Source organism: Aphis gossypii, chromosome X (genome assembly GCF_020184175.1).
Source record: "Aphis gossypii isolate Hap1 chromosome X, ASM2018417v2, whole genome shotgun sequence".
In the NCBI taxonomy this organism is placed as follows: Eukaryota; Metazoa; Arthropoda; class Insecta; order Hemiptera; family Aphididae; genus Aphis; species Aphis gossypii.
In genome coordinates this window covers 27,605,393-27,618,076 of record NC_065533.1, presented here as the reverse complement: position 1 = coordinate 27,618,076, position 12,684 = coordinate 27,605,393, and the positions used below count along the sequence as shown (strand labels likewise).

The following is a 12,684-nucleotide window of genomic DNA, read 5'->3' as shown; positions in this document are numbered from 1 at the left end:
GCTAATCATATTTATAGACACGTGTTATATATACAACACTTGACCATATTTGATTGTTTTGAATATACGTTATGTGACAAATTATTAAATTACAAAACAAAAATGCATTATTTCTCTGAAGCTTTGTTTGAAAATTTTTGTAATTAAGAATTCGACAACGTCGGAGCCTATTTAGTATGCAATCGAGTCGTATTCGAGGGGTTCTTTTGTATAGTCGGACGCAAATATACGCGAACGTGTTCCCAAAAAGGTAATTCGTACGCATTCGGGTACCGCCGACCCGAGAGACGTTCGTATAGTTTGCAGCTGAAAACCCTTTGCGACAGAGCTGCCCGTTTACAATAAATTGCTATAGTATATTTATTTTTCCGGTCGGCCGGCTAATTATTACTGCAGGAGGCTCGTCGCGCGGACGACGACGAAAACGACGGGATTGTTCAGGACCGTCAGAAACGATTATTTTATACATAACATAATAATAATATTAGAATATTAGAATAATATTAAATCGCGGTTCTGTTGATCTCATGTTCCTTCTTTTTTTTTTTTTCTATCCCGGATCGCAGTGAGACCTGACCCGCCATTCAACTGCACTTCCGGCGACCGGACGCTGTTCTCGGTGCGCGTGTGGTGCACTCAAGGGTTCGACGGGGGCGTCGCTCAACGCTTCGCCCTGGAAGCGTACGACTCGGCGGGCCGCGCCGACGGCGGCCCGTTCGGCCCGGACGACGGGTACGGCGGGCCCGCGGTGGCCGCCGACGGACCGCCGCCACCGATGTTGGCCAACCTGACGTCCGACCGGCCGGACTTCACGCTCCGACAGCTGTCGCCGTCCGTCGGGCTCCGGTTGGCCGTGTACGCGTACAACTCGCGCGGCACCAGCGACCGCACGTGGCTCACCGCCTACACACTCAACTCGGCCGACAAGCAGACCACTTCCGGTAAGTACGACCGCGCCAAACTCACATAATAATAATAATTGTATTGTACCGTCAGCCGTCCTGCGGCGATTTTGTCGTTTCCGAGGACAACTGTGTAATGACACGTGAACGATACGAGCACCGTTGTATTATATTTATTATCATATTATCATCGCGATTACGATATTCCGCTACACGATACGAGTGTTTTGATCGATTCCTACTGTATTTATCGAATATTCAAATATTATGAATATCGTTTTGACTACAAACGAAACAGTGCTCTCTGGTTTGGAGTACGGGCGAAATAAAATGATTATAATATTATGTCAGTGCTTAAACTCAAAATAAAATTATAACTATAGGTTTATGACGTAAAAGATTTGAAAAATATCTAACATAAATAATATGTAAGTAATTACACTCCGAATAAAAACTTTTATACGAATTCAGAAATAATAAAATTAATTGATAGGCTATGCACCTATACGGTACAGCAACAAAAACTTTGTGGCAAGTATTTTAATGGAAATAAAAGTTACGTACAGGTACACAGAAAAAAATGTATGTGTTTAAATCAGTAAGAATCTATATTTGTTAATTTTGTTTACATAATATTATAACGTTATAAGCCTGTTGAATAATAATCGCCTTAACATTTCTAGTGACTCAATTAAAATTATATCACTGAATAGATTAGAGATAGGTACTTGTATCTATAATTATTATTAAGCGATGAATAATGTGCATTAAACAATATTTAATTAACTTAACAATTTGTTTTAACCATTTAACCGTTCAAATGATTGATTTATAATGTGGGAAAGTTATGAAAGTATCAACACTATACCAGGAAAACGAATTATACTAGTTTATAAAACCAATACGTACCTACATATTATTTACTACAATGTATTAAATTGTTCAAGGTAATCAAAAACGGTAAACAAATAACGGAATAATCGTAAATAAAACGACTTTAATAAAAGAGTTGTTTCTCAACTTCATAACAGTATGTAATAATTATGAAACTTTATTTGTATTTCATTATTTAAATCATCAGTGATCCAAGTATATGCACTTCATACATGACTATAAGCTAATACAGTTACAATAAAAATTCTAATTTACATTTATGTAAATTGATATTTCGAACTCAATATATTTCATCTTTACTGCAATTTCAAACTTCGATCTGGATATCATATTGAGCCATTGAGTAACTTATGGTGTACATAGCACGAAATCGTTTGATTGACGAATGTTTTGACATGATTTTGTTTTTAATATTTTTAACAAATTAAATCATCATGTACCATAACATACATTTTTTAACCAACCTTCCGTTTAGTGACCATGCTCGTGTTGTCGCTGTAGTTAAACATATTATTATTTTACGGTCGTTGTACCACGTTAATGATTATTATGTTTGTAAACAACATAGAGGCCTCAACCTCGGTGGTATATATATAGACAATATCACAACTGCAGCTCAAGTATTTTAACATTATATAATTCTGTCAGTGTTCTACGAGTCTCTGAAGAACAGAAAACTACTTAAATATAATGTCATGTAAATAAATAATATTATATTGTCATAACCATTTACGTGTATCATGTTTCCATATCTGTTTACCATGGTTAAATAATATTCCTTTCACGATCTAATACAAAATACGTACACTTTGAATTGCCCTACACTCTCAAATTTGTTTTTTTTTACTATTGCTAAATTTTAAAATAAATTCAAATTTATTTATATTATATAATATTACATGAATATAATTAATATATATACCTACTTGTATAAAATGAATGAAAAATTGAAATCTGTAAAATACTTATACTTTGTACAACAAAATCACTTAAAAATATTTCACCTTCCATTTCCTTCGGGGCAACTGATATTTTAATTTTTTCTCTTTAAGCGGCGCTTTCTAGATGAACGTATTATATTGCATATATTAAATTTACGTTCACGCATTTGCATGTATATAGGCCTGGCTGAGATATAAACTTATTCATGCATAAGTTTATAAAGTTTATATTTTTTCAATATTAACAATTCTATTGTTTTGATTAAAGGAGTTGAGTATACGGCGATACCTCAAAATATAAATTTTTTACAAAACAATATACCAATATATTACTTATATATTATCAAGTTAAATAAAATGGATAAAGTGTATATAATATTTATAAGGTAAATTGTTATTTCCATTTTTTACACAATTTATAAAATATAATAAAATGAATCCCCTATTATTATGCATACCTAGATACCCTTTTTTTATAGTACCTAATCTCTAATATGTACACTGAGACAGTTGTGGCGAAAACATTTTTATAAAAGGTAGCAAGACACTGTTTAACTTACTTTCTCTTCCAGTATTTGTTATCGTGATAAGTTAAGATAGAGTACGATTTGGTCTAAGTTAAAGATATCTCACCCTCAAACGTTCAGTACTCGTTATCATGGTCAGTTCGAGAGTAAAGAGACATTAGAGTTATAAAGTGTAAATCCCGTGGGGTCTTGTTAAATTATCCTTTTATTCGGTACTCGTTATCGTGGTTACCAAAAGAAGAATTAAATAAGCTTTTCCACAGGTGTCAAATATTTACTCTTTTGCGTGACGTATACAGCTACAGTACTCTTAACAATATGTAAATTATGTATGGTAAATAATATGTAACTCAGTATAAAATACCTATTGATAATTTTATTTTGTTCAAAACCGTTTTAATAATTTCTTAAATCTTATTTTAAGAGAGAGAAAGAGGGATTGTTGATGCTAATAGACTTCACATATATTATCCAGTATCGATTTAAGTATGTACTGGTATAGATTTTCACGAAAAAATACACCCATCAATTTAAATTAAAATCATAATGAAAATATAACATTATTTGTATCAAAAATTCTAAACTAAAAACTATACATACAACACTCAACATTTTCTAGAAATGTATTTTTATATTATAAGTTTTGAGTTCTTAATACATACAATTACTATAAAAAAAAATAGTTTTCCATAAAACTATAAAATAAGATTTGAATAAAGTTGTATTATAAGTATGCTAATGCATATCCAAACGACAACGATAAACCTAACATATTCATATGTTATATAAAGTTGAAAATAGGTAGATATATATATAAATATATATATAAAAGTTGTAAGTATTTGATTATATTTGATTATGATAATATCCAACTTAATTTTTTTATTATTTAATAAACTGTCTGATTACTTTTATTTTTTATATTCAATTTGTTTTCACAATATTATTCTTCTTCGATGTGGTTAGCTATTTTTTTTTTTTTTTTTTTTTTTTAATAAAAACATATTATATAAGTTTTGACAGGAAATAATTTTTAAGTGCTCTACATTTAATTTACTACCAATTAGTTTTATTTAATTGCTATCGTTTAATTGTATACAATAGTATTCTACTAAAAGTTGTATACATATTTTTATATTAGAATAACATTTTATAACATTTTAGTAGACGTTTAAAATATAAAACAAAAAATATATTACATAATTTACATAAGTAATATATACATGCAGACATGTACCTATATTATATATATAATATATTTTTATAATAATCGAATAATATTACATTTTATAAAACTAATTATTTATAAATATTTCTAGCATTTAGTGTAAATACGTAATATATGAGTAATAACTTCAAAAACCAAACTTTAATTAAACGTAATAAAAAGAAATTTCCAAAACATAAAAATATTTAGGTAGGTAAATTTGAAATAAAGTTGAGTTAAATGTGTGTTATAAATACATCAAAATTCATGACCACAAGTAATAAAAATAAAATTTATACAGCAAGTTATCTACGTTTTTTGTTTGTCAAAAACCCGCAAAAGCCAATAATTAAATATTTACATAAAAAAAATTGTATTATTTTCAGATCTAATGGTTTACACGCTTTACTGGTTTCAGCTTAAAGTGTAAACATTGTAATAATATAAAAAATATAATATAATAGGTGAGTAATAGGAAAATGTATACACCTACAGAAATGCATATTACCTGTGGGCACATACGAGTATTACACGTATATAGGTCAGCACAAAATGTATAATAATTAATATTATGTTATATTTACTATAATAGGGGTCCCCATAATGTAATTTATTTAGAAGGTAGAATTTACTTGTGAACGCTAGAAGCGTTGTTTTATTCAAATTTACGGATTTGTAAACATTAAATTTGCAATCCACTAACGCATAAATTTGTCATTCGATAAGAAAATGTTTAGATTATTCGAGCAATATCACCCGGCTCTGCCACGTAATTTCCTCCGAGGGCAAACGTGTGTAGGTATTTCAAAATTCAAAAACTTTTGCAGTTAACCTATTTTTGATAGTCGGATTTATAGTAGGTATACTATATTGGATTTGTCCGCGATAACAGCACCGGTACCGATAATATTGTGGGCACCGAATATTGATACAGAGCGGAAGTCTGTATTAACAAAAATTAATAGTATATGTTCGCTATAATTGTGAACTGTCGGACGCCTACGATTTGGATCCCAATTATCGAATTGGTTGCCGAATGGCTTAATCAATGTTCAATTGAATAAAGAACTATGTTAAAATTAACTTTTAAAAGTAAAGTAGAACTGACCAAAGTTCACTTCCCATTTTATACGGACTTAGATACCTATTAGTATGGTTAACACGTTTGTGCAGTCAATTAATATACAAGTATAAGCAATATCCTATACACGTATTTGTAAATACTCATAATAATGTATTAGGTACATAATAATAAAAGTCTAATTGTCTAATTCAAAATTATTAAATACGTCGAAGTAAGTTGAAATAAATAATAATAAAAATAAAATGAATGTGGAATTAGTTTACAAAATATAGTTATTATGAATGTAAGTACACAGTTTAGCCGTCATTCGATTTATTCATTTATTGTTTTCACCAATTAACTTTGCCTTTATAGCTGTTTTTCTTTGACTTAGTTTTTTGTTTTTAGATATGTTCCAAATTGTATCTGTTTTTCAATGATAAAATAAAAATCAACCGGGTGGAATAAAATTCTAAATCCAGTTTTCCACCACACAACTCACAAAAACATATAATTCGTTCTAAAGTAGATAAAAATTCAGCTCACATTTTTGTTAGGAGAACACAGTTATCAGTTGTTAATAATAATATTACTTATTTTTATATACATATGGAAGCCAATTCGAATAATTATTATATGATAATAATTAATTTTTATAGAGAACAATTTTGTACAGTTTAATTTGATTCGTGAGACAATCCGTATTTTCTAATGATTTCAAACCTTAAATGAGACAGTTTTTTTTCATCTATGCGTTAATGTTGCTATTAAAAGCTTTTGTTTAGTATCTGATAATTATAATAGCTTGATGTTCTATTAATCTATTTCAATTAATAAATAATATAAATTATAATTATGATTATGCGGCATCCTGTTCAGGCAATTTCGGTGTTTCGTTCATATAAATCGCCAAACGTATAATCAAATAAGAAAAAGTTGTAATTTAATATTCAAATAAAAAAAAAAAAAAGTTATAAAAATATAAATATGCACTACAACTAATCTTAAATTGTACTCACTTCGTTTTACTACTAATCTATCAAATCATAAGAATCATATTTTTAAGATCTACTCATCAACTTCTCCACCCCCCGCCTTTCGACATCATCATTGCCTCTTTCACGACATCGGTTACCGCGATCGGGTTATTTACTACGATAAAAATTAGTCTAACTCAACCCCAAACGTTACTTGAGTTTTCTTTCTAAACGCAGCGCCGTACACAATCATATAAATATTATTATTATTTAATTTTGATTTGACAGGTTCGTCTGCGGTGGGAGCCGGTGGCAACGACCATTTCCGGCTAACGCCAGTAGTCGCCGGCCTTTTGGCCGTCACCATTGTGTCAGCCGTAGCCGCAGCTGCGGTGATGTGCGCGCTCCGTGTGCGATCCCGACGACACCGGAACCAACGCCGGCAGGACTTGTGCGGGGCCGGAACCGGCAGTATTATGGGCGGAGGTGTTGGTGGTGGGGCTGCCGTCATCGCCGTGTGTAAGCAGAAAGCGGACGACGACGACGATGAGTATGCGGCGGCGGCTTTGGACCCAGACAAAAATCCAGACCTGATACCGCCGACGAAAATAAAAAGTGCGTTTAGCAGTCAATCTCCGTTTATGTATATCTTATTCTTAACTACGTGATAGTCGTTGCCCATATATTTGTGTTAAAATGTACATCCGATTAGGTTACCATCGAACGAGACAAGCGATAAATACGAGTTAAGATGCTGATAAAAAAAAAAAAACTAACCTTAAGGAAGTATTTAGGACCAATTGAGAACTGCTGTAGACCAAAATTAAATTTCAAAGTTTAATCGTGCGATTTCAAATAATGTTATATCGGTTACATTATTAACAGGGCTCGGAAGTTGTAGGAGTTGCATATTTTTCTGTATGCTCTCAGTTTATAGCAGACCAAGCTAGAAATTCTTTCGATACAGTGACGAGTTTAAATACAAAAATTAAAAATGCATTTTTTTGCATATTTTGTCAATTTCAGAAAAAAAGTGCATATTTCTTAATTTCCATATGCTTTTTAGGCATATTTCTTAATTTTAATAGGATTTCTATGTTTGTTCAATATTTTCTAAAAAAAACTGTAGTTTTCTTCTAACAATTATGGTTTTATTATTTTGTTTTTGATTATTTAACGTACACCGTATCATATCTATATATATCGACTATTACTACAGAGCGTATTTATCTTTATTGCAAAAACGTCTCTAAATTAAAAATAAATAAATATAATTTTTTAAATAACTTTTATTCTATATTTTTATTTTTAGATTGAAAAATTACAATCTTTGAAAATCAGCCAACTACATTTACAGCTACTTAATTAATTTTTTTTTATATTTAATACATTTATTTTACATATTTTATACAGTTTTTTATACAGCATTTTCAAAATATTTTGTTTTGCATATTTAACATTTTTCGTGCATATTTTGTAAATTTTTTGTGCATATTTGCATGCATATTTTGTCATTTTTAGCTCCTACAACTTCCGAGCCCTAATTATTAATATAAAAAAACATATTATTTAGATATGAAACATAAAGTATTTTTTTGAATAATATTAAGAAGTTTTCTTATAAATAGAGTAAAACGGCCTTTTTTTAGCGCATTGTAAGATGTGTTTAAAATAATTTATATTTAAATTTTATGTTTTTAATTACTATTACCTAATAAATTGTTATAAATTTCTTCGACATTTACCACTCACGTATCCGATAATGACCATTGCTCTCCGAATGTTAGTGTACCTTCTTATCGTTTTTGATTTATTTCAGCAACGAGTACGTGTAGGTACCAAATTATAAATCATACCTACTTGTTGATATATTTACTAATGTCGTATTGTCGTTCTCTTGGAGTCCCAACAAGACAAGTGGAATATTATTAAATATTTCAATATGAATAGTGCACTGCTGTTGCACCGGTAAAAATTCAAATGCAGTCCCGCGTAGATTTTCAAGTTTTTAAAATAAGATTTCACCTTTGTCACGTTGAGTGACTGCTTTACCGATTAATAATGACGTTTTATTGTATGTTGTTACCGGAATTTTACCGATTCAAAAAAATATATATACATATATTTGTATATTATATACCTACCGGTGCTCTTTATATTAACGTTTCGAATTTTTTACACGCTTAAACGACTCGCTGGTAAACTGGTCAAAAACTCGAAACATTATTGTAAAGGGCACCGGTAAGCTATATATAGGTATATTATAAACGGTGAAATACCGATAACGACATAAATTATATACCTGCACGGTGTATTTTACGATATATTTCCGCCAAGTGAATCCGAAACGATTTGATTTTCCTACACAACGTGTATTTGAAAATGAAGTTCCGTTAGCAATCCAACAAACGATACATACAATATGAAACGATGCATTACAAAAATATTAGTATAGTAGTTATATTGTTGCCAATGAGCCTACCTATAAATATGTTACGCTGCACATACCTACCGTGTGAAATTATTTGTTAAAATAACACTATTTTTGTCGATTATAATATCATTATCGAAATAACTACAATATATTTTATGATCCAGGCGGAAGCAGAGGAAATATTGGTTACCGTGTTGTCCAACAACAGTCGATGATGGGATTAAATGACGACGATGATGAAAACTTGAATGCTGCCGAATCATCAGACGATGAACGATCCGGTTACCCGACACTTCCGGTCGACGGTATTGGCTCGCGCCCATCCGCCGGCTCGCTGCGACACGTGAGTCCACTACGTATTGCATTTAATAAAAATAGTATATCAATAATTCGTTATAACAATAAAATAATAAAATATTTTAAAAATCTATATTTAAAGATATGTACTATTTTCAATAGTAGGTACAAGAAAAGTAGTAAAACATAAATATTGACAGATTCTCTATTTCAGTGCAACGTGATAGATACATCTTGCCTAATTCTTAAGATAGATTAGGTTAATACAATTATAAATTTAAAAACGAAGTTATTAAATACATTTTCACAATTTTATTTTTAAATTATAAACATGTAAATTATGTAAAGGACACCAATTTCATCCATTCCATGAAATAGAAACAATAATTTTTAATTTAGTGTATTTAAAAAAAAAAAAATCTATTGTCTGTACTACACGGGAAACTTTTTGTGAAATGGCCATCGGAAAATTCCAATCATAATGAAAATCTAATCATATAATCAATCTTAGCACTTCGAATATATCTTGAAGTTTATGACTGATTTTTTTTTTGCAATATTGTATAATGATTTTGAGACATATTTTGGATATAATTCTGACTGTGAATACTCCTTTTTTTTATTTTCTTCTTTTTTATTGTCAATATTTCGTCGTTTATGTCATTTGCTAGGCCTTTTAACAGTATAATGATATGCAAATTTTGAAGAACTTATCTTGAAAATTGATTCACGGTTATTAATATTAATAATTAATAATTAATTTCATCTTATTTCCATTGATTAAAGTTCTGACAAAATCCTAGGAACCGTTTTCAATATAAAACGTATTAGCGAACTCGAACATGTCTGTTAATAGCATAGATTATTAACACATACTCTCATATTGTAATTGCATTTCTGCATACCATCACTATTTTCCAAATATTATAGCTTAATATTGATCGATGTATTAGTATACTATTTTGTTATAAACTGCAATATTAAGTGCAAATAACACTATTTTCCGATAACCATCTCACGAAATTTTACCGATGTATATAACTAGTATAAATTACAAACAAAAATTACACTGAGTATAAATTAAAGGTTTCCATTTCACGAATTGAATACTTCTTGTGTCCACCATATGAAAATAAAAAAGTCGATCGTTATGATCAGACTCAATGTAATGGATATCTATTTCATGAAAAGTCCGATTACACTGCATGTAGATGCGATGTACAGTAAATATTATACATAAAATATAACCCAACGTATTATATTATAATATAAAACTGTGTTGATAAATGCATTAATTGCTATGACATTATTAACTTGTACAATTATTAAATTCAATTAATATAACAAATACGCATCTAAATATTTTAATATCGAAAAACATTAATTAATAAATTGATATGAAAACTACAATCATATTCTTATATTATACATCAAGCGACTAGGTATCTACCTAAAATGTTAAGATTTATTATATTTCAAATTATACATCAGATATTTACGAAGTATCATATTATGTTATTAATTTTAATACCTACCATTGATTTGTATTTATAACATATATTTTCTTAATGGTAAAAATTAAATAATTATTTTTTCTCTTTTTAACATATTGTTCTCGAAGTTTTGCCTAAGCAAATATTATAAAACATGAAATTTTATGTTTTGATTGTTTTTCATATATTATAACCACGCATACAATAAACAATGTGCATAAATCAATAATTCTCCAATTAAAATATACTGACAATTTTTAATTTTTTTTTTTTAATGTACCCATAACATAAAAAGTTGCTTTGCTGATTAACATGTATGTTAAATGTAAATACTATCATTTAAACTAATCGGAAAAACCATTTTCTGTTAAACCACTATCCATTTAGTTAATCACAAATTTGTACAACCGTTAATAATTGGTTGGTAAAACTTAAGTTAGATAAATATTTCGGGTACCCATAAGCTGAGAAGTTTGTGTTATATACATTACCTTAAATCCTGAAACACCGCTGAAGTGATTAAAGCAAATCTATTATCACATATTTTACCTATATACCTACATAAAATAGATAATCAATTCTGCTTGCCATTATTCAGTGTAATCAGTTCTGTGAAATGAAATGAAATGATTCAATCTAATAAATTGAAAACCTTCACACATTTCCTGCATTAAAAGTAAATTTTAATTGACAATTAGTGTTTGTAAATGTTAAATTGTTGCGAGCCCACTTTAAGATTTTATGATAGAAGATTATGTAATTTAATTTCATCGATTACAAAATTATACATTCGTTACATTTTAAGTTTAGAATTCGATACAAATGCATGCTCAATATTGAATACAATATTGCAAGTACTTTAATATTATACATTAAAAATTAGAATCAACTAAAACTAAAGAAGGTTTTTGAGCAATTTGTATTGTTTATACTCATTAATCTTACGTTATTTTGTAACTCAATCACTTTTTTTAATACAAATTAAAAACATGTGTTCAATGTTTAAATTTTATAAACTATATAATATAATATTCGTAATAATAAAAATATCTCAATTAAGATTATACTCATAATATCAAATGTATTGATAAAATAAAAAATGAGGAAAAAATATTTAGAGTAATGTATTTTTTGACCAATTTAAAATTTTTTTATTATTGATTACAGCCCGCTACATCACTTGGCTCAGGTTATAGCAACAACGGCTATAGGCCTGAACAACATATGTCAACAACAATAGCGGTATCGTCTCGGTTACCGCCTTACCATCATCGGGAAATCGTTACAGTCCGAACTCCATTGATGTCTAGCCAACAAGAAAGCTGCGTTTAAATATATTATTATTATAAACGAGTATTCGTATTATAATCTTATTTTGTGTAATCTATACATAAAATACATAGTCCTATAGTCTTAATTATTACTATCATTATAATTATTATTATTAATTAATATTACCCATTATTATTATCATTATTAATTATGTTATGAATATATTTTATTATAACTTCCTAAATGTATATTAAACAAAGAATTTTCCTGTGTTTATTTTCCCTTGGACGTTTCTAACATTTGTACTCATATTACATCTAAGAATTTGTCATTATAAACTCCCCTAAATTAAATATAATAATTTTAGTCTATATGGATATCCATTGGCTTTTGAACTAGATGATACCCCATAGTTCAATTTTTAAATCTTTTTTTATATGAATTTATTATAAGCAAGATAAAGTCGGTTGAACTTTGGAATAACCAATTAAATTATTATTATTATAAGTTTCGTCTTTAATATTTTCACATGAAATACTTTGTAATATCTCTGACGTTCGATTATATTAATGATATGTATTACCTACGTCCCAATCTAGTACAGAAATCGTACCACTTTAATATAAAAAGTGGCATAGTTTTACAATACCAAATTGTTGAGTTTAGCGTTACATGCC

At 29.2% G+C, this 12,684-nt stretch overlaps 1 protein-coding gene across 1 annotated transcript in view; it reads left to right on the top strand.

Annotated features, from left to right (window-relative positions):
- Window positions 1-12,152, top strand: part of LOC114130544 (uncharacterized) — a 489,967-nt gene extending 477,815 nt beyond the window's left edge. Inside the window, exons 11-14 of the mRNA XM_050206770.1 lie at window positions 567-941; window positions 6,800-7,126; window positions 9,110-9,288; window positions 11,903-12,152. Coding sequence (XP_050062727.1) covers window positions 567-941; window positions 6,800-7,126; window positions 9,110-9,288; window positions 11,903-12,067 — 1,046 coding nt within the window. The 3' untranslated portion in view covers window positions 12,068-12,152. The remainder of the gene's footprint in view (window positions 1-566; window positions 942-6,799; window positions 7,127-9,109; window positions 9,289-11,902) is intronic.
- The last annotated feature ends 532 nt before the right edge of the window (window positions 12,153-12,684 follow it).